Here is a 26,367-nt window from a genome sequence, read left to right on the forward strand (position 1 = left end):
TCACCCCATGTTCTCTTGGTGTCTTGGTAGGGTCCTTTAGGAGCAGAGAAAGAATAACAGAGTGACATGTCAGCTATTGTGTTGAGTCAGAGAAAATCGGGGACGTAAACAATAGAGAGCTAGCTATTCAGCCTTCTCACGGAAGCTCTAGTTTAGTGCTTAACTCCGAGCTTTAGATACACACACACACACACACACACACACACACACACACACACACACACACACACACACACACACACACACACACACACACACACACACACACACACACACTTGCACTGTAGCTCAGCCATTTTTGGCTTACCCCCAGTGAAGACATTTTATTGGTGTTCTGTCAGAAAATGTTTTGTTCCTGGACTTTCACTCAGTTTATGGGTGGTGTGTGTCTCAGCAGTACTTGTTACTGATAGTCAAAAGTGCTCTGATGCATCTGTAATGTTTGTACAGATTTTTAAACAGAAACAGGCTGGTGTTCTCGAGAATAGAGAGAACTACAGAAAAGGCCGTGTCAAGTTAGGCAGATCTGAGACAACCTAAATGCAAATGAATAAATAATTGTGGCAAGTCCTCCGAGAATCTTAGAACAACATATCTGCTGAGTCCACTTTAGAGAAAATGGCTGCTTCAAAGGGGAAGAAATAAGATTTTTCTTATATTCTGCAATACTTTTACAAAGGTTAGCTCAGTAACATGTGCAAGCCCAAGCTTGAGATTACTCTGTAAACTTATGTATAAAATGTCTGTCATTGATAAGGGCATCACAGGCACACAGCTCCAATCAGGAAAAACAAGTTGGCTTAAAGTGAGAGCAAAAGAAGCTAAAATGTGTTTTTTAGACAGAGTATGCACCAAGGAGAGGAGCTGTGCAATTGCCCACTGTAAGATAAATAGGAATTATTTTAAGTTGGGAATTGTGGATAGCTCATTTAGTGGAGTCATAGAATATCAATATAGAGCAGTAAATTAGCAAAATAGGCCCTCTTTAATGGGCATAGTGGTCTCAAGTAGAGACTGACTAACTGGTAGCTTGTACTACAGTCTGTCCATATTGGCGTTTATAAATACAAATACAAAAAGCAGCGGACTGAAGGAGAGTCAGGTAGCACGTGAACAAGTAAATGAATAACTAAATATATCAAATGTTAGGGAAATTATAGAAAAATATCAGCTGAAATATCAGAAGAGCAGATAGTGTTTTGTTTTTTTTAATCATTAAATATTGGTAATCGGTAGTGATATTGGTCCCATATTAGTTGGGCTCTGACATGAATCAATATAATTTTTTCTGAGGTCTTTTTTTTGGTCTTGTTTTTTTTTGTTTGTTTTCTGTTCGTACTCTAATGTACTCTAATTCCATTTATAATTTTCCAGTTAGCTCCATTTTATCTTTCATGATTTCTCTCTTTCTACTCCTCTGTGTTTCTTTTTCTCACTTCCTCTCATGCTTCCGTACATTATGTTGAGATACTAAATGCATTTTCTTCCTCTCTCGTGCTACTCTAATTCTGAACTTTTCTTTAACTGAGCTGACAGATAGGGAGGAAGCTAATTGGCCATTATGTCAGAAGTCTTTGTGCATGCTCTAAACACTTACGATAAGTATGGCTAAGTGGTGCTTGTATAAACATGGATGGTTATCTTTCACAGAGAGACTATAGCTCTGTGTGATGTGCCACATTGGATGCAATGTGCACTTTAAAATCAGCTGTGTCAATGGTTTTCTCTTTGAATAAATAGATTTCTGGGACACAAGTGAGGATTTTTTAGTACCCTTGAGGCTAAATATCTCAATCACTTTGGATTTTACTGATGCACTTTATGGCGAGGTCCTGCCAAGCTTAGAAGATATACTTTATTAGGTATTCTTGTTCTTCTTGTCCTTGTTAATACAAATATCGAATTGGCAAGTCGCATGGCAGCAATTCAGTGCATTCAGGTTTGCAAATATGGTCAAAATGACCTGCTGAAGTTCAACCCGAGCTCTGGAATGGGGAACAGAAGTGATTTAAGCGACTTTGAATGTGGCATGGTTGTTGGTGCCAGACAGGCTGGTCAGAGTCTTGTTGATCCGCTTGGATTTTCCCACACAACCCAACCCTCTCAAGGGTTTACAGTGAATGGTCAGAAAAAGAGAAAATATCCAGTGAGCAGCAGCTGTCTGGGGGGGAAATGCTTTATTGATCCCAGAAGAGCGTCTCTGAGGGCACATCGAAACATGAAGCAGAGGACTAAAGCAGCAGATGACCACACCAGGTGGGACTCCTGTCAGCTAAGAACAGAAAACTGTAGCTTCAGTTCACACAGGATCGCCTTTTTTAATGAGTTTTGATTTGTGCTGTGACATCAAGAATTTGCCATAAACAACATGAAAGCATGGATCCATCGTTCAGGTGCCTGAACGAAAGAAGACTTTCTTGACATACTTTGAGACCCTTAGTGCTGTTGTCTACCTTGTCTATCCCTTTATGACCACAGTGTGCCCACCTTTTTATAGCCTTCTCCCTCAGGATAGTGCATCATGTCACAAGCTCAAATCATCCCAAACTGGTGTCTTGAACATGCCAAAGAGTTCACTGTACTCAAATGGCCTCCACACCGGGCCACCAGATTTCAATCCAATAGAGGACTTTTGGATGTGCAGCTGACAAATCTGTAGCAACTGTGTGATGCTGTCATGTCAATGTGGACCAAAAGTTGTGAGGAACATTTCTAGCAGCTGGTTGAAGCTATGGCGTGGAAAAGTAAAATGGGGGTCCAACTTGCTGCTAGCAAGGTGACCGTGTTTAAACGTGAACATGACTAATCTCAGATAATTAGATATGTTACTGTGTATGTCAGATTGAAGGAGAGCTACAGTGTAATTCAGAGCTCCAGCTCTGTGACAACCAAAAAACCAACTCTGTAGTCACCAAAATTACTCTGAATTTTATCTAGTTAAATCACTTTCACTCACTGACTTAACACCTTCCCTGGTTTTTAACCGTCACAGCTAACTGCCTGAGCCTTACACCAACCTTTATCACAACATAACCTCATTTAACCTCAACCTTAAAGTCAATTATTTACTCTAAAACAGTCGTTTGAAGGCAGAACAGAACATAAAGTCTTCATCCCATATTCCCAAGGTCTACAATTCACACAATACCATACATGTATACACACTCAGTGTTTTTTAGGGTGTGGTGTTAGTCGTGGAGTGGACCACTGTTGTTGGTCTCTTATCCCCATTAGCTTGCTTTGTTTAAATATCCCTTTCTTCCTGCATTTCTTCTCATACTTGCATTATTTTTGTTACACTCTCTTCCTTTGTGGAAGTTGGAACAGAAACCTCGGAAAAAGGAGGGACTTGATGGGTACAGTAACAGAGTGACTAAAAAGGTATAATTAGCTACAAAGGGAGCACGAGTGATTTGAAAACACTGACGATATAAATGAAGGGTTCTAAGTTTTCTAAGTTTTAAGTTTACATCTACTTTGAGGATGGGTTTGCAGGATTGTTTTCTCAGACAGAATTTGATCTCCTGTAGTGATTAATAAAGGTTTAGTTATGCTAAAGTACCCTTCAGCAATGGTTAAAAAAAACATACAAGCAAATAACTCTAGGTGTAATTTATGAATTTCCAGCATGTAATGGAAACATTTTCCTTACAATTAAAAAAAAAAGTTAATTTAACATTTTTGGCTGAGACATTATAGGTTTACACCGCTGACTGAAAGTGTTTCCCTCTGTTGTCGCGCCAACTCCCTCATTTTGCATGAGAGAATGGTCCCGGTACCAGATTACAAAGTTCAGTGAACATCACCCAATACATGTTCCCAAATTTATACTTATTTTACCCACAAATGCTACATAAAGCTATGTTTAAAAGTGTGTTTGATTTGTTGTATACAAATGGGGAGTTACAGAGTAAGATTTTTTTATTAGAGGCCGTGTCTCTGAAATTCACTTGTGATGAATAATGAATTAAGTGGTGATTAATCTTTGCAAAGCACGGCTAGTTTAGATTATATTATTCACTGATCTATGTGTGTGTAGTATATCCACTCTGTGGAGTGATATGCCAAAGAAATAAGTTTCCCCAGGCTTGTATATGTACTGTGTGCAATCTCCGCACATACAGCCATGCGGTCCTGTGAAAAACTAAGCACATTTAAGGATTTAGTCGCTTGTAGGACCACCTTTAACAGCAATAACTTGAAGTAATAGTTTTCTTTATGACTTTATCAGGCTTTTACATCGTTGTGGAGAAGCTTTGGCCCACTCTTTTTTACAACATTGCTTTACTTCATTGAGGTTTGCGGGCATTTGTTTATATTGAGCTCTCTAAAGGTCCACAGTATTTCAGTCGGGTTGAGGTCTGCACTTTGAGTCGGCCATGCCATTGCATTGTCCTGCTGCATGGCCCAAGTCAGTTAGTTGGTCAACACTGAAATATACCAGGGCTGCTAGATATCTTACCGGTTATATAAACTTGCTATGAAAGTTATTACTACTATAATAATGATAATAATAATAATAATAAAGTGCAAGTAGTCTTTCTGAATTTGAATTCTGCGTTGTTGTTTTTTTTTAGCAAAATTGGGTTATTAGTTTAAAACAAATGTGAATTTGTCTAAAATATTGATGTTGGGACCAAATAGAACTGTGTTGTGTTACAGTAGCATGATAGTATTACATCAAATTACATAACTTCTTTTTTCCTAACAGTCAAATAATTAACCTTGATGGCATGTGCTTTCAATTTTATAGAAAAAAAGCGTGCAATAGCAAAACCTTAAGAGCACACAGCAGTTTGGATAATAACTGCTTAAGCCATCCATCTATCCCTCTCTAAATACAATATGTCTTAAACTTGATGCTGTTGTTAAATTCAGTTTATAGTTGCTGTAAAGTATTTCAGTCTCAGTTTATTTTCTTCCCAAATGACCATCTAGTTGACATCAAGTAAGTCACCAAACCAAGAACTGAATCTGTAGCAAGTGTGTACTTACATGCAACATTTCACAAATGAAATTACAATTTAGTTTCCACTTTTGGTAAAAAACAAAGCTGTTAGTATATTATTTGTTTCACTGAACATGTTTACCAAGTAAATAACAATATCTGTTTTGTGTTATGTGCCTGTTGTTTGCATATGTACTATACCATCAGAAACTAATGCTTATAATGCGTATAAGAAGAAGTGGTCATTATTAGATTCAAAGTGGGGTGGGCAGATACAGACAAATAAAAAGGCACTGAGCTGTGGACAGTCTGTATGGTGGAAGGGAACACTCTGTCCTACCACTTCTTATTCCTGCCCCATACTGTAAATCTCAGTAATGTGTGAGGCAGGCCAGCAAATACTCTACAGCACTGACCACTGCTGGGTCTCTGCGGATTTATTTTTCTCTTTTTGCAGAGACCGAATAATAAAAATGGCTTTGAATGTTTTAGTTACTGAATTTCACCCTGCCTCTGCCTCTTCACCTCCTTTAAGTCCACTTTAACCTCTCTCTCTCTTCTCTTTTCACTTTTAGGAGTCCCCTCAGGACAGCGCCATCACCAGGGACATTAACCGGACATTTCCAGCTCACGACTACTTCAAAGACACTGGAGGAGATGGACAAGACTCCCTCTATAAGATCTGCAAGGTGAGACGCTTAACACACAAGGAGGAGGTTAATTTTTCCTCTGAAGTCAGCAGAGGGCATTATCCAGGCAGTCATTAAAATGGATTCACACAGTGCACAAAGCTACTGCAACAGCTGTATGCCAAATGAGGTGTAAACCATTTGGTAGCAGAACTGCAGAAACAAGTCGGCAGCACTCTTTTCCCCACTCTCCCCCACATTAACTTCTGCTGCGTGTAAATTTACAGCATAAAATACACATAATGAAGAAATAATAGGGAGTGATAAACTGGGTCAAGAACAATAGTAGTAATACTTCGCAGTGCTCTTCAAGGATATCGGGCCAGTGGCTTAAGTAGAGATGATTAAAATGAGGCTCCCACTTATTATAAATGTTAAGCTTTAGTGAGTAGTAGTAGTAGTGAGCAGTTTAAAGGTTTTCAAGAGACACTCCAGGAGATAATCTGATATGTTTGCATTTAAAGATTACAATGAGTCATTTTTTTTTTAGTTTATTCAATAGAAAAAAGAACATCGTACTCATAGACATTGATTAGTGCATAATTATATCTTCCAATAATCAGTGCATTGTCATAAATTGGGAATTAATCCATTAAAAATACATAGGAGCAGTGGCTGCCATGTTTGCCATGTTGCCCCACCATCTGAGCTGAGATGGGCGTCGCTGTTCCGCCTAATTATGTTTTATGTTTCAAGCTAGAGGTCGGCCGCATATGTAGTACGCCTCATAAATTACTTTTAATTTAAAGATCACAAATAGGTATTTCAGTCTTTATTTATACATGGATATTTTAATTATCCCATTCTTATTATGTCTGCCTCATCCATTTCTTCTCTCTCTGCTCCTTCATTTCCACCTCATCCTCTTCCTCCTCACCTCAAGCCTCATGCTCTGAACACATGAAAATGTGCATAAACATGCTTGTTTTTTCCTGATATTGTCAGCAGATTAGGCATGCGACCGTCCCATGTCTGGAACGAGCTGGCTAAACAACAACAGCTGGTTACGAGCCAGCTAATGTAAGCCTAAACGTAATGTCAACTAATGCTGGGACCAGATGCCCTAAAAATCTTTGCAACTCTTAAGTAGTTTTATTACAGTCTCACATCGTGAGAGAGGTTATTCACCGAGTGTCAGAATGTCAGATCTGCTTCAAAGACAGTTTCAATAACGCCGGCTAACAGTGACCAAAACAGCAACACCTACCGACAGAAAATTTCCAGATATGCTCGACAACTCACCTCAGTATGAGACAGAAGTGAGTTTCACTGACTCGTCGACTCATATCAGACTCCTTTCACAAAGTTTTACAGCCTCCTACAGTGTGAATAGACGTGGACTCCAGCTGAGATAAATGGAGGACTGACATCCTGTACTTATTTCAGATGAATGGCGGCCAATCTGCAATCTACTGATGTGTAGCAGTGATATTTTACACAGTGTACCTTTAATGTGCACTGCTAGTTTACTTTGCTGCTTATAAAAGGCAGCATTTGGTCTTTGCATGCATGAAGTTTTTTCCTTTCCCACTCAACTCACTTCACTGCCAGATGTTTATGCACCACTACTGCAGGTCATTAAATTTTGTTTTCTCCCTCCCATAGATTGTTTTGTCCCGTCTCCCTATCCTCTCTTCCTTCTTTCCTCTTTCCCCTCACCTGCAACCACTCGATGCAGATGGCTGACCCTCCATGCTCGTCTGGAGGTTTCTTCCTGTTAAAATGGATTTTTTGGGGGTAGTCTTTCTAACACTGTAGGGTCTTTACCTAAGGTATAAATCACCTTGACATAACTGTTGTTGTGATTTGGCTCAATATACTACATGAAATTGAATCAAAGCTAAAATTCACATAATATTTAATAAATCTTTTAAATATTAAGAAGTATAAATAGCTGTAATAGACAGCTTGTGTCCTGACATAGATTTGTAAACTCACACCCACTGAAGTTGTTTTTTTATAAAACTGCATGTAATTACAGGTGAGAAACACGCAGTTGGTTAGCTTGCAGCCGTCGTTCTTGATGAAACCTGTTAGAAATAAAAATAATCTCCATGTGAAATTGAATCACGTTTCTCTGGAATACGATATAATTACTATGTAAATGACTGGCTCCACAGTAGGTCTGTAGAGCAGTAGTTGAAGGTGCCAACGCTAAAATCAAGCGCTCATTAATTTACTTTCTCACTGGGTTACTGGGTGGTTCAGTGAGTTCATAAGACTGAAAAGCAAAACAAGTTTTTCAATCGAACGTGTAGTTTGGTGTGCGCGTTTGATTCAAAACGTTGGCGTTTTGATCATCGAGCATCTGTGCTCTCTTTCTCATGAAAACGAGCACGTGCGTCAATAATATGCATACATACATCTGAAGCTATACCTCCATAATTCGTCACAAATGTCCCGACTGCAGTGCGTTCAGTTTTTAGTTTCATGTCATTTATTATGTATAACTCAGGTGAGGACATCCATCTCTTCCCAGACAACCACCTCCTCAGGTGTGTTTAAATAATTCAGCGGGCCCTCCCTCTCCTGCATGTATGGATTGATCCACACTTTGTCCGTTTGATTCATGCTCATAATTTGTGTTTGTAGCTCAGTAGGCCACTACAGCCCTTTCGCCTGATTCTCTCCCTAGCTCCCAAAGCAATTTAATACATAACATTTATACCAACATTTCTTTCAGTCACCTTTTTTCTTGCTTTTCTGTTTGTTTCTGAATCTATCCAGTTAGACTTGATTTCTTTAGGTCCTATTCAGTTTTTCTTCATTATTATACTGCCTCACAGCTCATACACATTATAATTTAAGCTCTCTGTAGCCAAACCAGCGTGCTGAGGGTGATAAAATAAAATATTTGTTTCATTTTGTTTGGCTTACTGTAATTGTGGGCAGTCACTGGTTGTTCTGTTGATGTGTTTTGTTTAATGTTTCTTGTAAATGTAGATATATGGTATACTAATTACGTTCTCACCATCAATTAAATGCAGCACAAGATCAGTATTTACACATTTCTTTGCAGCCTTGGTGCAACTTCCCAAAAAAAAAAAATGTATGCTATACTATACAAATACATTAATTTCTTTTTTATTATTATTATTTATCGTGACACTAGTTTGTTACCTTTCTTTCTGTCTGCATTCTTTTTTTTAGGCTTATTCTGTTTACGATGAGGAGATCGGGTACTGCCAGGGACAGTCCTTCTTGGCTGCAGTGCTGCTGTTGCACGTGAGTTTACATACCAGCATGTCCAGGGAAAAAAAAGTATTTCAAATATAGTGTCATAGCTGAGCGGGGATGTTTTATTTCCTTTGACATCGATACCCTTCCAGCTTTCACAAACACCAGAGGATTGGCTTAATTTATTACATCCTCCATCCTATGTTTAATGTCTCTCAGAACTTGGTCAATAAGTACCTATAAAAGGAAATTTTAGAGATTTTATTAGTTTCTGTAATGTAGACGGCAACATTAAACCACCTGCCTAATATTGAGTAGTTCTCCCTTTGCACTGCCCAAACAGCTCTGACTCTCTGGGGAATAAACAGGTCCCCTCTAGGGATGGGCTGTGTTGACTGGGATCAAGCATATCCTACAATTGCTCATTGGGATCTAAGGTGTTTGGAGTCCAGACCAACTTCCTAATCTTGTTGTTGTGTTCAGGAGTATATGTCGCAGTAACCCCCACGCATGTGTCTCTAGCAAAGGTTTTAACCGCAGAACTCTGCATAGTCATAAGGCTTTAATGTTGGGGTTGAGGGGTTTTTTTGGGGGTTTTTTGGTACAATATGGTCACAGTGATCATCTGAAACCTGTAGCTTGTTTTAAAACTCCTCTGTGGTCCGGAGAAATGCCTACAGTGCCACCTAGTGTAGAAACAATGGCCATTTTTATAAAGCATCCGACCAGAGGATTTTTTTAAAGTAACATTTTAGAATTACTTCGGGCACTTTGCAGTTGACTTCATGTGAAACCCTTGTTTTCAGCATGACTGAACTGACTTAAGGCACTAATAAGTAAATCTCTTGGTTTTCTTTAGATGCCAGAGGAGCAAGCATTCAGTGTCCTGGTGAAGATCATGTTTGATTATGGGCTCAGGGATCTTTTCAAGCAAAACTTTGAAGATCTTCATTGCAAGTTCTTTCAGCTTGAGAGACTTATGCAGGTTTGTATGATATAAACTTGTATAACTGAATGCTCTGCGCACCTGTGCACTGATATATACTATTATATTATATAATGTAATACATAAAACCAGCAAGGTGTATTACTTAGCACTTAAGTAGAATTGAAGTGACCTCTTGCTGCTCTCCTTCCTTTCCCCCCCATATGCTATCTTTTTTTCTTTATTACATCTTCCTTTTCCCCCTCCTCCACATTCTTCAATCTGCTTCTCTAACGCCATGTCCTTTTGTGTCTTTATTGCTTTTCTTGCTTTCAACGTGTCTGTTCCAGGAATATATACCAGACCTGTACAACCATTTCCTGAATGTGGGCCTGGAGGCTCACATGTACGCCTCACAGTGGTTCCTCACACTCTTCACAGCCAAGTTCCCCCTCTACATGGTCTTCCATATAATCGACCTGCTGCTGTGCGAGGTTCGTAATCTAAACACAAACCTCAGTGACTTCAATCGACAGAGGTAATGACTTATTAACTCATGGCATAGAAATGCCCTCAGATGTTAAAGGCTGATGGGGTGTTGTGGTTACCCTGCCAATCCGGCAGGTGACATGATGTGACATGGACACCCGAGTTTGTGAGTGTGATAACTCGAGAATGAAGTGACGTTTTAAATTCATACCATAGGTGTGTCTACAAAAAATATTGGAGGAGTTTGAATCTCTGTGACCTAAACCTTGAGGTCAAGGTCAGAGGTCCAGTCTTCTGGAAATTGTTTGAATTGATAACTCAAGAAGGAAATCACCTCGGATTCTGAAATTAATTTTATACAGTGGTGTGAAAAAGGGTTTTCCCCTTCCCGATTTCCTTATTTTTCTTTTCTTGTCACACTAAAATGTTTCAGATCATCAAACAAATTCAGATATTAGACAAAGATGTCTTGATGGATGCTCAATCATCCAGGTAAGGAAATCCCAAAAAGTTGATTCGATTCATCTGGATGTAGCGTTTTTAGTGGAAGAAATGTTTCGTCACTCATCCAAGTGACTTCTTCACTTTCAGCTGAGGTCAGCTTCTTGATCAAGGAGAATGATCTGCTAGTTTCAGTCATTATGCAAATATATTGTTTACTAAAACCGAACTCAGCTTTCCAAAAATTAGGTTAATCACAGTTAAGTCATGATTTAACAAGATGGGCAATTGCTTTTCACACAGAACCAGGTAAGTTTGGATAAGTTTGGATACGTTTTCTTCCTTAATCAGTGAAATTATTGTTTAAAAACACAATTTATTTGGGTTATCTTTGTGTGATATTAAACTTTGTTTAATGATCTGAAACATGTAAGTGTGACAAATATAAAAACTGTAGTAAATCAGGAAGGGCGCAAAGACTTTTTCACAGCACCGTAGGTACCATAGATATACATTTTTTACCCAGGGAATTGAAACTCTGAATATAGGGAAACCCTCGTCTCATTAATCTGCTGAATGATGTCAGTCCAGTGATGGTGGAAGAAAGCAGCAGGACTTGGGATGTGGTTCAAGATTTAGGAATTTATGACCAGACCCAGGGAGACTTGTTTCAGATCACACAATAACTCAGACCAGGGTAAAGTCTGACCTTCCGGTGTAGCGGTCCAAGCTGAGCAGCTGTCTTCAGATCCTGTGGAGAGATATGAAGTTACCCCATTAAGTCAGACCGCTTTAACAAATCATCTGGGAAGAAAAGGAGCAGCCGTTGTGCTTATCCACATACTTAAACTTAGTAAAAGTATATCCCTAGAAACAAGCACACCACTTAAATATGGGGTTTTATTATGAAAGCACTTTAGGTGTTTTATATTTTCAAGAATAAGCATATGACAAAGTTTATGTGTGATTTTTGTCAGTCGCTTTTTTCATTAAAACATCAAGCAACAGTAATTAATCAATACATTTTGTTTGTTTCCCCCCTCAGGGCATTAGTGTAATCTTCAATGTGGCCTTGGCACTTTTAAAGGTAAGAAAGCCCAGACAAATTATTTTATTGTTCAGCCACACCAAAGTGAAAATGGGACAGCAACCTCCTTGTGATGAGGTGAAATTGGTTGATGATTGTGCGTAGATTACAGTTGTGTTGTTGGCAACACCCTCAACATCTGGGTAAAGTATTTATGCAGGTCGCCTGGCAGGAGGCAGCCTGAGACTGCAGTCACTCTCAAGCAGATTGGTGAAGGTTTGCAAATAAGTTCAGTCTAATTTTTAAAACACAAAAGTTGCTTTCAGCATGGCAGCTGACTGCAAGTGGTTTACTGACCTGGTGCCCGTCTTCGACGTGACCAAAGAAAAGTCAACGAGATCACAAGTTCATTGCAATAAATTTGGTCGTGGTGCTCCAACCGCCGTCTTCCTTAGTGTGACTGTAGCATCAAACCAATGAGCATTCAAAGATAGCCAGAAGCTTTGAGTGGAAACAGAAATGGAGAGCTTGTGCCAACAGAACCTCAAATTCTAAAAGGTTTATGCATGTGAGACATGTGCGGCCTCACCCCTCTGTTCTGTGCTAAAAGCAGTGCACGTGCTTTTTGTTAAGGGGACGTTGTGCTTGAAGAACACAGTTCCATCCATAAAATAAACAGGCAAAATAAAACAACTTTTATTTTACCATAGATTTATAGACTTGGCCACAAACACAGTCTTTATCTTAGTGCTCACGTGTTCCTAACCAAACCCAGGATGTTGTCTTAAGAATTGTTTCTTCATTTCACAAAAAAGGAAATGAGTCTTTCCTTGACAGGCTGTTTAGGCTTGAGTAATGTAAATTTATGTCTAATTTACCTTTTATCTGCTTTTCCCCAGACATCGAAAGATGATCTAATCCAAACAGACTTCGAGGGTGCTCTCAAATTCTTTCGTGTCCCTGTTCCGAAGAGGTACCGCTCTGAGGAAAACGCAAAGAAACTGATGGAGCTGGCCTGTAGCATGAAGGTTAGTTTAAAGCAGAGCATGTAGTACTTATACCTGTTCAACCTGGCTTTTTCTTAAAGATAGTAGACGTGTGTCTTATTGTCATATTTTGTATTAATAAGAATAAACAGATAATTTTCTTAAAATATTCAGAAAACCTCAAACCCAACTGAACAGTAAATTATTAAACAAAATTTATGGTACCAAATATGTGATATATGATCATTAGTTGATCATTCGCAGATCATTATGCACAAAAGTAAAAGAGATTTTCAAGCAGTATTTCTCAAATACCACTAGGGGTCACTGCCGTGCTTTACCCCAACCTTAACAGATAAATCAAACACACGTGTCTTTTTCACTATCTCAAACAGGCGCACTCGCACCTGTGTCCTGACCTGTTTTGAACTGTCTGGCCTAGTTTAAGGGACCTGACTTTGAAGGTAACTTTGGGCAGTGATATTTATTTGCACAGACTCTGTAAAGGAGCCAGCAGGCCGAGAGATTTGAAGTTTTTGGTTTTTGGTTAGACAGCTGGGCAGCAGGCAGATCATGTAATGATCTTCAGCAAAGAAATATCCGCTGGAAATAAATCAGAGGTATCACTTTTGAATTTAAATCATAACCACCAGAAAAACACAGATTTTCTAGCTTATACTCCTTTTGGCTTATTTGACTTCTTCTATATGCTGTCTTTGAGTATTACACTTATCTGTGCTGCTTTTTTTCTTTAGGGATTCCCCGTAGCAAGTATGTTATCTGGCAAGAGAAAATAATTCCAAGAATTCATTTGAGGTCACTGACTACTGTAATGACTTCACTGGGAATTAAATCTCAGTCAAGGCAGTAGTGATGGGATTTCCAGCTCTTTTTAGAGAACCGGCTCTTTCGGCTCGGCTCACTACAAAGAGCCGGCTCTTTCGGCTCCGAACCGGCTCTTCAGGTTGTTTTGTTGCTTTAATTATTTAATCATTAACAATAATATAAAATTATGCAGAAAATGAATTACTAATGTAAAAAAAGTGGTTTTATTCATATATGTTTATATATGGCCCCTAGAGACAAAGCACGTACAAACTCTAAAGCATATACAAACTCCAAAAAGCACGTACAAACTCCAAAACACATTTCTAGCGTTTACTGAACTTCCAAAACAGAGCTACCCAGATCACTTAAATTACACAATTGAAAGCATGTGTGTATTGTTTGTGTATTTATAGACAAACACTCATATTTATTCAAATAATTAAAAAAAAAAAGTTCATTTACCTGTTACTACCACACACCAAATCCGGTTGTTGATACTTCCTGGCTTGTGTAGCCACTAGGTAACAAAAGCTCAACACTGCGCCCTAGCATCCTGGAGCACTTCTGTTGTCTTTTGTATGTGCTTCTGAGTTTTTACGTGCTTAGGAGTTTGTACGTGTTTTGGAGTTTGTACGTGCTTTGTCTCTAAGGGCCACCGTAAATATACTTTATTTATACACTCCACATAAAATGTAATAAATAAATCATATAATACAAAAAACAACTATTTACATTTTAAACTTTTAACTATTTAAATTTTCAGGTTTTTCCTTTTAAACAAATTTGACGTGAAACACAAAACACTGCAAACCACAACACAATTAAATATAAATTAAAATATTAAAACAAAAAAAAAGACGCACATTCTCTGTCATATGGGCCTGCATGATTTCTGAATCCTTTATCATCTGCAACTGAAAATAGTGGATGATTACTATACCTTTCTAATGCGATGTTGTTGTCCCTCGCTCTCTTTCTCTCTGGCTCTGTTCCTATGCTACTGCGAGTGTAACTAACGCCCCTCCCCCCTCTGCCCAGCGCAAAGTACAGGCCGTGCATGCGGAGTTTAGCGGAAAAAAGGGCGAGAGAGAGGGTGAGAGAAAGACAAAAAAACCCTCACGGCTCCCAATAAGGAGTCGGCTCGCGTCGTTCACTTCAAAGACCCGGCTCTAAGAGCCATTTCGTTCGCGAACGACCCATCACTACAAGGCAGAGTAATTTGAAGCTTGGATAGCAATGTGGGGTAATGACTGGCTGTATCAGTAACTAACCTGAAATGACTGAAGATACTGGCTGACTGGACTACAAATTGTTCTGGGTTGCAGCTGTGTTGGAAGCTTTATCTCAGATTTGACTTTATGTGATCTTTTTCCAGGTACACCCCTTTTTTTAAATGTATTTATTTCATTTCGGGAAGTCAAAGTAGCAACAATTAGTCAAAGGAGCTTGCAAAGAAAAGCGTCTGGACTTCTTTAAGTTACTTGAAGATGTTTCACCTCTCATCCGAGAAGCTTCTTCAGTTCTAAGGTCAAATGGTGGAGAGTCCCAGATATAAACCTAGTGGGAGTGTCCCCCCACAGAGGGACAAAAGGACCCCCTGATGATCCTCTAATCGCCTGAGCTAAGGTGTGGAACTGGGTGTGGGTCCCAATCAGCCAGAGTTTCGGGTGAGTTCATTGTGAAACCTGGCCCCACCTTATCATGCGAATTCCTGAGGTCAGATGGCCCAGGGTGTGAGTGGGCCTTAAGGCGTCTGGGAAGGGATCTCAAAACTGGATTATGGATGGCAGAGAGTTGGTGTCGTAAACCACCGCCTCTGTTCAAAGATGGTCGCTCACAGTGGACATAGATGGCTTCTTTCACTCCTCTTTCGAACCATCTGTCCTCTCTGTCCAAAATGTGAACATTGGCATCCTCGAAAGAGTGTCCTTTATCCTTAAGATAGCTAAGTTAGCAACAATTAGGTCGCTTCCTTTAAGGTGACCGGAATCTTGAAATTAATTATAAAAAATGTCTCCAAATTTATTCTCGTAGTTCAACTTTCATAACTTTCTTCGTTGAATTTCAAATGTATTCCCTTCTCCTTTTTTAGTTTCTTAATGTACCCTAATTCATATTTTTAAAATAACCAACATCATTGGAAAATGAACATATATATAAAAATTCAACATCCTGCTTCCTAAGTCATGGAACTATAAGAGATACAAAACCTAACCAAGGCCATTTGTATCATCTAAATTATATTATCTTATATATATCTTATCAACTTTACATTATATTCACAGCAGTGTTAAAGCAGTGCTAAGTGTCTTTCCAGGTTGGGAGTCTGCAAACTATTTACTTAACTGCAGTCAGAGGTCATTATCATTATTAGATTTTTAAAGTCAGTATGAGATAAGTACTTGTGTTGTGCATTCAGCTCACAAACTGTATTCAAGACATAATCTCAGGGTCAAACCAGGTCATTTATGTTGTCTCAGTGTGCATTTGTTGCACCAGCTTCCTCTTCTCATCTGCCAGCCTTATGACTTCTAATGCTAATATATGCAAATTACCCCAGAAATTTAAATAAAACCATAAAAGTTTGAATTTCTTTCTTGGACACTTTAAAAAAAAGTTTGGTGCGTCAAAGTTTTAGCTTGTGTTCATACCTTATAGTTCTGTTTTTGAGCTACTACACATGAGCATGCGTGTGCAGATATGTTTGTGCACCTACATACAGTATTAGTAGTTGCAGTTGATTGAAACCTTTCGGGAGGTTTGTGGATACTCTCTGTACTTCATTGGTATTTTAATTATGAGCTTTTGGAGAACCAAATTTTTGCCGTAGATGTGAGAAAAAAGACAATAAAAGGATAGATGCATTAGAGACCTGCTGCCCTGAATAACCTTCTGTACTTTGTGGAGGAGAACGTGCAACCAAACACACTGAGAGAGAACAACATGGAGGTCATGTTACCTCAGTCTTCCAACATCATTAGGTAATGAATGTTGAGATTTCAACATGGGGAAAAGTATATAGTCAAAGTATGCAAACACTGTAGTGCATTGATTGTGAACCCTTAACTAAGGGCATTGAAAATCCACACATCTCACACATGTCTGCATCAGGAGTGGGCGATTACAGTGGGGCAAAAAAGTATTTAGTCAGCCACCGATTGTGCAAGTTCCCCCACTTAAAATGATGACAGAGGTCAGTAATTTGCACCAGAGGTACACTTCAACTGTGAGAGACAGAATGTGAAAAAAAAATCCATGAATTCACATGGTAGGATTTGTAAAGAATTTATTCGTAAATCAGGGTGGAAAATAAGTATTTGGTCACCTCAAACAAGGAAAATCCCTGGCTCTCACAGACCTGTAACGTCTTCTGTAAGAAGCTTTTCTGTCCCCCACTCGTTACCTGTATGAATGGCACCTGTTTGACCTCATCATCTGTATAAAAGACACCTGTCCACAGCCTCAACCAGTCAGACTCCAAACTCCGCCATGGCCAAGACCAAAGAGCTTTCGAAGGACACCAGGAAAAGAATTGTAGACCTGCACCAGACTGGGAAGAGTGAATCTACAATAGGCAAGCAGCTTGGTGTGAAAAAAATCAACTGTGGGAGCAATCATCAGAAAATGGAAGACATACAAGACCACTGATAATCTCCCTCGATCTGGGGCTCCACGCAAGATCTCATCCCGTGGGGTCAAAATGATCATGAGAACGGTGAGCAAAGATCCCAGAACCACACGGGGGGACCTGGTGAATGACCTGCAGAGAGCTGGGACCAAAGTAACAAAGATCACCATCAGTAACACACTACAATGGCAGGGAATCAAATCCCGCAGTGCCAGACGTGTTCCGCTGCTGAAGCCAGTGCATGTCCAGGCCCGTCTGAAGTTTGCCAGAGAGCACATGGATGATACAGCAGAGGATTGGGAGAATGTCATGTGGTCAGATGAAACCAAAGTAGAACTTTTTGGTATAAACTCAACTTGTCGTGTTTGGAGGAAGAAGAATACTGAGTTGCATCCCAAGAACACCATACCTACTGTGAAGCATGGGGGTGGAAACATCATGCTATGGGGCTGTTTTTCTGCCAAGGGGACAGGACGACTGATCCGTGTTAAGGACAGAATGAATGGGGCCAAGTATCGTGAGATTTTGAGCCAAAACCTCCTTCCATCAGTGAGAACTTTGAAGATGAAACGAGGCTGGGTCTTCCAACATGACAATGATCCAAAACACACCGCCCGGGCAACAAAGGAGTGGCTCCGTAAGAAGCATTTGAAAGTCCTGGAGTGGCCTAGCCAGTCTCCAGACCTCAACCCCATAGAAAATCTTTGGCGGGAGTTGAAAGTCCGTGTTGCTCGGCGACAGCCCCAAAACATCACTGCTCTTGAGAAGATCTGCATGGAGGAATGGGCCAAAATACCAGCTACTGTGTGTGCAAACCCGGTAAAGACCTATAGTAAACGTTTGACCTCTGTTATTGCCAACAAAGGTTATGTTACAAAGTATTGAGTTGTATTTTTGTTATTGACCAAATACTTATTTTCCACCCTGATTTACGAATAAATTCTTTACAAATCCTACCATGTGAATTCATGGATTTTTTTTTTCACATTCTGTCTCTCACAGTTGAAGTGTACCTCTGGTGCAAATTACTGACCTCTGTCATCATTTTAAGTGGGGGAACTTGCACAATCGGTGGCTGACTAAATACTTTTTTGCCCCACTGTACTTTTCCCAAGGAGCCACATGATAAGCTGGGTCTATCGTGGAGGGTCGCACCAATGAGATGACTTCAATTCTCCTCAATATTAATTTTATCTCTTTATAAATTGCTACTGGTAAGATTAGATGTTACAAACAGTAGCAAATTGGCCAATAATACCACCCTGCGTGTTGTTACATGTTATTCAAATGCATGAATAAATAAAGCTGCAGGCGAGCAAAGATTAAAAGTCTTCTGTCTTTGTTTGCAAAAGACTTGAAAACCTCTCCACTGGCCATCACATTAAACCAAACTTAGTAAGCTAGTTGTATTTCCTTTCTTCATCATTTGTTGTTTTGCTCTTTCTGCTCAACAGATCAGCCAGAAGAAACTGAAGAAATATGAAAAAGAGTACCACACCATACGGGAGCAGCAAGAGCAACAGGAGGCCCCCATCGAGAGATATGAGGTACGTGGTTTTTCTAACAAAGTGTTTCAGTCCCTTTTCTTGTCTCGATATGTTCAATACAGGATGGTTAAAAAATGATGAGTATATTTTTCTTTAAAAAAAAAATTGCAAAAGAAAAAAGAAACCAGCCAAAACAAGAATAATATGCTCTTCCTATTTAGCATAAAGCAGTCTCATCCTTCCTTTTCCAGGGAAAAAATGTGTGGCACAGTGCATCACTTAAAATAACAATAAAAATACGGCAGAACAAAAACTGCATGGTTCATAACAAACAGTTATTCTGTTGAACTTCCTCTTCCTCCTCCTCTTATGTCTGTTGTTTATCTGCTGGGCAGGGCATTTAAAAAAACAAAACAAAAAATGTTGTATCATTTTTGTTAATGTTGGTTCTTCTCACGTGTCACTCTAATCTTTCCCCAGAATGTTTTGATCTTTCTCCACTACCAAATACACAGAACCGTTATTTCTTTTGGCTCTTTGCATTCATTGCATTGCTCTGTGGTGTAGTGTTTAATAGACTTGCCTGGACAAATCTGCCATGGCGACCCCCTGGGGAAAAGGGGTGTGGCATAAATTACCTATACATACCCATGCTTCAGTATTGTTTGATTTGTTTGTTCTGTTGGCAAAATGATATGTTTAACACTGAGAAAAGGTTTAAAAGTGTGGGGTGTTAGATGTTGCTTATATGACAGTCTCAGCTCATTGCTGGCTAGTTACTAGGTCTATATAATTCAACTTTTATAGATATAAATTAGATGTTATTGCTGTGAAATTAAAAAGATGGCATGCTCTCATATAGTGCTGTAGGTGCATATTATTTAAAAATACATTATGAAATATTTTTACATGCTTTTATAGCTCATAATGTCATGTTTTTGTTGATATTTAAACATGCCTTTGTAGTGGGTTACTAAATGACTTACAATTTACAAAACTTTTCAGCAGTAAAATTAAAATTTAAAATATTTTTTAAAAATTATATCTGTTCAGATTAGAGTTCTTCAGAAAACGTATATTAATAGAATTAGGATGATACAGATCTTGCTTAGCTTTTGTTTATATTGTTTTCTGTCTTTTTATATAGTAACATTATTATTTTAGTGGTTGGTTGGTTTAACCATTTCAGTATTCATGAATTATGTGTCATCCCCACGATTACCACATAGTGGTAAAGCAGCGACTATATTCTGTGACATTCATAGCTGAACAAAGTAAATCTATATTTCTTGTGGACCTTGGCAGTCCTTGTTCAGTAAATAAAAACTACAAGGCCATAGAAAAGCCATTAACTATACATTATGTCATTTCAAGGTTTCAAGGGTAACAAGATGGTTTTGTACACTACAAGATCATCCATCACTTCTTCTTTTTTTTTCTTTTTTTTGGTGCGTGTCCAAAGACGTGTTTTGATCTTGGGGTGTTTCTATTTTTGCCATATAAGAGGGTTTCATCCGCTCTACGGTAAAGTCAAATATTCACGCCAGTTTGAGTCATAGTAGTGATAATAAAAGGCGAGCTGGAGTTGTGTAGTCCACACTTTAATACAAGGATATGTAAATCCATGTACAAATGGATCAGGATCAGACGGCTTAAAAAGAAGAAAAGTGACACGGACATGAAATGTTTTAACAAAGATGGAAACGTTGACCTAGAAACAGAAGGAGAGGTGTTAGAAATTGTGCTAAGTGCTCCGACTTTATTCCCACTACAGCTGTAGATTGCTGTTAATGATGTACAAACCGGTTATGTCTTGTTAAACATTACAGACATCTCTTACTTTGCGGCTACGTTTTCATCTGATCAGAGTGAACTTTTATACTCCCGGTTTCATATGTGTGTTGTCGCATCGCTCTGGAAACTGCTGAACCAGTAAGACATGTTTGCACAATCAAACTTAACGCCATTTCCTTGCTCAGCTATCTCAGCGCTTTCCTTCCTCTTTGGTGGATCGTCACTTCTCCGTGTTCAGTGTCGTCTGTCTTAAACGCTTTGATTATTTCATTTTTAACATTTTTGTGTTGATTTGTGGTTGTTTTTCTCTTTTCTTCTTTCTAAACACTGCTTTTTTTTTCTCTTACATTCACCATCTAGCGGGAGAATCGGCGTTTGCAAGAGGCCAACATGCGACTGGAGCAAGAAAATGATGACTTGGCACATGAACTAGTTAGCAGCAAGATAGCCCTGCGCAAAGACCTTGACAATGTAAGCCAAAGAAGAACAATATTTGTGTAGGATTGGGTGGGGCTGTTAAACTGTCATTTGTCACTTTTGTTAGAACATCTAAAAAAAGGTTATAGCAAAGAGGATAGCGCAAGTGTTTTTGAACAGAAACTTTTTTTTCCCCAATTCCCTGAAAAGAGAGAGAAAACTAAGAAGAAAGTAGGGCGACTCTGACTTTCATTGACCTACTGAGCACTGGGTTATGGTGTCTTTTTTGTGTCTGTGCATGTGTGTGTCAGGCCGAGGAGAAAGCAGACGCCCTAAATAAAGAGTTGCTGCTGACCAAACAGAAGCTGATTGAGTCGGAGGATGAGAAGAGGCGGCTGGAGGAAGAGTCTGCACAGGTTAGAGCATGTAACGCGCTCTCATCTAGAGTGAAACGGAGCCAGGGGAAAAAACGTTTCCTGCTGATGCCTAATGTGTTTGTTTTTCCTCAAAATGTCATAAGAAACACAGGGTTACAGGAAGCAACTGCTGAAACAGAAGTCGAAATATTAAGGTGACCTGCTATGACTGAGCAGTTTTTTATTGTGGACAGGTCCAGGATTCACAAGAAATATTGCATTTACTCTCAATCAGTGAAGTTCTGTTCGTCTCTGTCGTTTGCAGGGTATGACAGCCTGTGTGGAACTGCTTTTCTTTGAAACAAGACCACATTTTATACTTTCCTGAGCTAGAAGCACAGCTCATAGTGAGCATGAGACCAGATTTTTTTCTGACCTTCAAGTCTTTACAAAACAGCCGTTATGTGATGAATATACCCCTGTCATACCTGAAGCCTTACATCAGACTTGGGAAATGTTAAGCACAGCCATCTTTTTGTACATGTTCTTCTGGCTGTATATTTGCTTCTCAGGCAGTTTCTCTGCACGAGACACATTTCCACATACATACAACTCCACATATTTTCAATTACAGAAATATTTTAAGAAAAATAAAACCACTGGCCCGCTTGAGACTTCATGTGTGGAGTTTAATGTTCTCCCTGTGTTTGTGTGGGTTCTTTCCGGATATGCTGACTTCCTCCTACATTCCAAAAACATGAACAGGGTTAAGTTAATTGGTGATTCTAAATTGGCCAGAAGTGTGGATGTGAGTGTGTATGGTTGTCTGTCTCTCTGTTAGTCCTGCCAGAGACAGGCGATCTGTTCAGGGTGTACCTTGCCTTTCGGCGTATGGCAGCTGGGATAGGCTCCAGCCCAGTCACAACCCAAAGTTAGATAAGTGGAAGAAAGAAAATGGATGGGTGCTTGCTATTGCTACATTCTTCTTCTTCAAGTGTTACAAGCAATTTGATTATTAATGATACCTACATTAATGTGTTGATGACCTACATACAGTAAAAAACAAAATATACTATTCCATAGGAATTAAGAGAGTAATTAGCAACCAGGTGTTGCTAATCAAATGCACTTGATTAACTGATGATCTACAAATCTAGCCATCTCTGTAAAATAGCTGAGGTTTTGACAATTTCCCCATTAGTGGAAGTCCCAGCAAGGTTAGACTGTTTAATGATCCAATACACTACAGAAACCCAAGAAGTACATCTTAGACTTTAGGTTCAGTTAGCACCTTAAAAGTTAAAGTTCATGACCACACAATTTAAAAAACATGACTGAACAGTCGATTAGATTTACAAAGTTGCCTCTGACAAACCACAAGATTTCTAGACCAGTACCCTTTGGACAGATGAGAGCAAAGTGGAGCTAGTTGGCCATAATGCACAGTGCCACTTTGGCAAAAACCAAACGCTGTATACAAACATATCCGCACAAGCACCTCATACCAGCTGTCAAGCACAGTGGCGGAGGCGTGATGATTTGGGTTTGTTTTGACATTTACAGGACCTGCGTACCTTGCACTCGTTAAGTCGACTATGAAGTCGTCTGTATACCAAAGTATTTTAGAGTCAAACGTGAGACTACAGTTTGGCTGGATTGGATCATACAACAGGATAATGATCCCAAGCACAACAGTAAATCTGCAACAGAATGGAAAAGAAAATAGTCTTTAGTTTAGTTTAGTTTAGCCAGTCAAAGTCTATTTTAACATTTTAAAGAGAGCCGAATGAATGCCCACAAACCTCAATGAACTAAAGGACCATTATAAAGAAGAGTGTATTTCTCCACAACAATATGAAAGACTGATAAAGTCATACAGAAAATTATTACTTCAAGTTATTGTTGCTCCTCAGTGTTGCTCTACAAATACTGAATCATGTTGTGTACTTAATTTTTCATGGCTGCACTGAACCCTATGGAGATTTAAGTTTCACATGATACTATAATGTCCAAAGGTAATCCATTATCTTACAGGATTCTCTCTGGAATAAAGTAACTCATCTAACTACTTTCCCTGGCCATACATATCAACCTGATAATGTAGTGACAACATGAGCCAAACAAAAAAGCTAGTTGCTGTTTTAATGCTGCAGCGCTGGCATCTCTTCCTCCTTAATAGGCCACCAGTGGTTGTGCTAAGCTTGCAGTTGCCCTTAATCAAATTTGAAGTAGAGCTATTTGCAGCAGACAGACCCTTGTTATAACTTGGCCAATATTTGCATTTCACTGTGGTTCTTTTTTCTTTTTCACACAGAAATTCAAAATGAGTTGAAATGTCAAACACCTTACTAGCTGAATTACATGTGTAGGCTGATAGTAGTATGCACCTACCGGGAGTTGGATAGAAGTAGAAATGATTTAGGATTTTGTAACGTTTTGAGCTGTAAATTCTTCTTTCAGTACTGCTCATGTTTAATAATGGTTAGAAGAAAACTATGGTTTCTCTGTCCAGATCATGTATCTGTTGCTACAGAAATGCAATAACTGTTCCAGTGAGAAAAAAAAAAGATACAGAAAATCATTTATTTTAAAACCACATTCCTGTATAGTCAAACCTCAGATATCAAAGGTTGTCAGTCTTTGATGGTTATTTTCTCAAGTTCAAGTAAAGATTCAGAGTACAGACCCTGCTGCCCTCTGATCCTGTGCATGTTTCACGTTGTCCTCCAAGTGTCTGTAGTGTTGTTGAGTTTGTGTAGCTGTGACTGATTCATGTGTTCGAGCAGAGGTTGCATAGAGGCCCTGACATTGCCCTGAACTTGGTGTCTGCCAATACCTTTCCATGTCTCCTTTACATTTCATGGCAGTCACACAGTCTCTGGGGCCCCACTTCTGTCCTTGGCTTCTGCCGTGTAACAGCAGAACTGTATCTCTGTGTTTTATCTACAGCTGAAGGAGATGTGCAGACGAGAGCTCGATAAGTCTGAATCAGAAATTAAGAAGAACGGGTCCATTATTGGAGAATATAAGCAGGTATGTACTGTGTGCCTACTATATGCCTACTTTCACTTTTCAGTTTACTGTGTGCAACTGAATAGTTACATTAGCAGGTCTAATAATAGTGTTTCCACTTTCATATATGTGATGTAAGTAAAAAAGTGGAAACTGTCACACCCTAGTTTTTATCACAGTTCTCTTGAAGCTTATTTTGGAAAAATAAACTTATTTTAGTTTGTGTTTTCCGTTTAGTTCAAGCTTCAAAACCACATCTTTACTCCCCACCCTCACAGACAGGTGGATCATAATGCATATACACTCACTGGCCTTTATTTATTATTATAGGTACATATTACTAGTTCCTCTTAGACCCTCATTTCTCTTCCGAGCTAATGTAATTTGTCAATGCATAGTTGCTGGAAACAGTCCTCAGAGATTTTGATCCATACTGGCACGATAACATTACAGAGCTGCTGCAGATTTCTCAGCTGCATGTCCATAATATGAATCACCCCTTACACCACATCCCAAAGGTACTCTATTGGATTGAAATCTGGTGGCTGTGTAGGCCATTTGAGTATATGTCATGTCCAAAATAACAGATATGGTGTAATATTTGATGGAAGCAGCTATTAGAAAATGAGCACACACTGTGGTCATAAAGGGATGGACAGAGTCGACAACAATTCTCTGATAGGCTGTGGTGGGCCAAATCAGCATCATTTGGCACTAATGGGTGCCAAGAAAATATCCTCTTTACCATTACACCACCAACACCAGCCTGAACTGTTGATCCAAGGAAGAATGGATCCCTCTTTTTAAGTTGTTTATGCCAAACTGTGAATCCGAATGTTGCAGCAGAAATGGAGAGTCATCAGACTGGGTGATGTTTTTCTTCTAATGTGTTGTCCAGTTTTGGTGAGCCTTAGCAAACATTTGCCTCAGTTTCCTGTTCTTAGCTGACAGGGGTGGCACCTGGTGTGGTCTGCTATTGCTTTAGTCCATTAGCCTAAAGGTACAATGTGATGTGCATTCAGAGATGTTATGTGCATACCTTGGTTATCTGAGTTACTGTTGCATTCCTATCAGCTGAAAGTAGTCTGGCAGTTCTGACATCAGCAAGGCAAATTGGTCTAGAAAACTGCTGCTCCCTGGGTAATTTCTCTTTTTTCGACCATTCTCTGAAAAACCTAGAGATGGTTGTCTGGGAAAATTCCAGTAGATCAGAAGTTTCTGACATGCTCAGACCAACCTGTCTGGCACCAGCAACCATGTATCATTCAGAGTCACTTAAATCACATTTCATCCCCATTCCAGTCCTCGGTTTGAACTTCAGCAGATTGTCTTGACCATGTCTAAATGCACTGAGTTATTGCCATGTGATTGGCTGATTACATTTTTTTAAAAAGCAGTATAACAGGTATACCAAAAAGTGGCTGGTGACTGTGTACCTGAAGGGAAATACAGAAATAAGCAATGAATGAGGTAATAGGATATTTAATTAATGAAATAATGCGAGAGTTTAGAATAGGATAAAAATGGGAACATCATAATCACATATACTGGGAGCATGTTGTATGTATGTTACTCTGGCAGGGACAGACTTTTCACATTGAATTCAAATCATCCAGAGTTGTTTCATTGTTCATAGTACGCTGAACTTTAAAAATGCAAATTCACCTTTTACACACAATCCAGCAGAGGTGGTGTCGCCAGCTTCTGTTTCTTCATTTCTATAATTCTAACCAAAATGACTACAGTATATATGTATCAATATGCAATATTGTCTAATCTTATCAAAAACCAAAGAATGGAAAAGTGTCAGAAAATTGACTAAAGCATTTACTGCTGAAATGGTTTCGGGCTGAAATCCACTGAAGTCTCACAGTGACCCAGAAAGAATAATTCAGAAGGTTGGGATAAAAATTCAGAGAGCATAAGCTGCCAGCAGTTGGCAGTCTTCACATAACTTTGAGCCAGTGCTTGAATGTTTGTCACTTTTTAGTTCATTTATATCTCGAAGCATAATGCTAATTAAATCCACTCGTTTCTCTTTGACTTTTTTCGTACGCTTGGCTGTCATTGTTGATAAGTTCTGCTTTTTACTCAAGTAGCTTCACCAGAAAAACCATCATGGTATTTTTATTTTTGGATTATAATTATGTTTTTGTGTGTGTG

At 39.1% G+C, this 26,367-nt stretch overlaps 1 protein-coding gene across 2 annotated transcripts in view; it reads left to right on the forward strand.

Annotated features, from left to right (window-relative positions):
* The window catches only part of rabgap1 (RAB GTPase activating protein 1), a 78,489-nt gene that overhangs the window by 42,556 nt on the left and 9,566 nt on the right, over positions 1-26,367 (forward strand). For both annotated transcript variants that reach the window (XM_006795543.2, XM_006795544.2), the window contains 10 exons: positions 5,524-5,637; positions 8,788-8,862; positions 9,674-9,799; positions 10,090-10,233; positions 11,715-11,756; positions 12,596-12,724; positions 18,593-18,685; positions 20,780-20,890; positions 21,148-21,252; positions 24,142-24,225. In XM_006795543.2, coding sequence (XP_006795606.1) covers positions 5,524-5,637; positions 8,788-8,862; positions 9,674-9,799; positions 10,090-10,233; positions 11,715-11,756; positions 12,596-12,724; positions 18,593-18,685; positions 20,780-20,890; positions 21,148-21,252; positions 24,142-24,225 — 1,023 coding nt within the window. The remainder of the gene's footprint in view (positions 1-5,523; positions 5,638-8,787; positions 8,863-9,673; positions 9,800-10,089; positions 10,234-11,714; positions 11,757-12,595; positions 12,725-18,592; positions 18,686-20,779; positions 20,891-21,147; positions 21,253-24,141; positions 24,226-26,367) is intronic.

Source organism: Neolamprologus brichardi, chromosome 7 (assembly GCF_056152115.1).
Source record: "Neolamprologus brichardi isolate AB-2024 chromosome 7, ASM5615211v1, whole genome shotgun sequence".
Classification (NCBI taxonomy): domain Eukaryota; kingdom Metazoa; phylum Chordata; class Actinopteri; order Cichliformes; family Cichlidae; genus Neolamprologus; species Neolamprologus brichardi.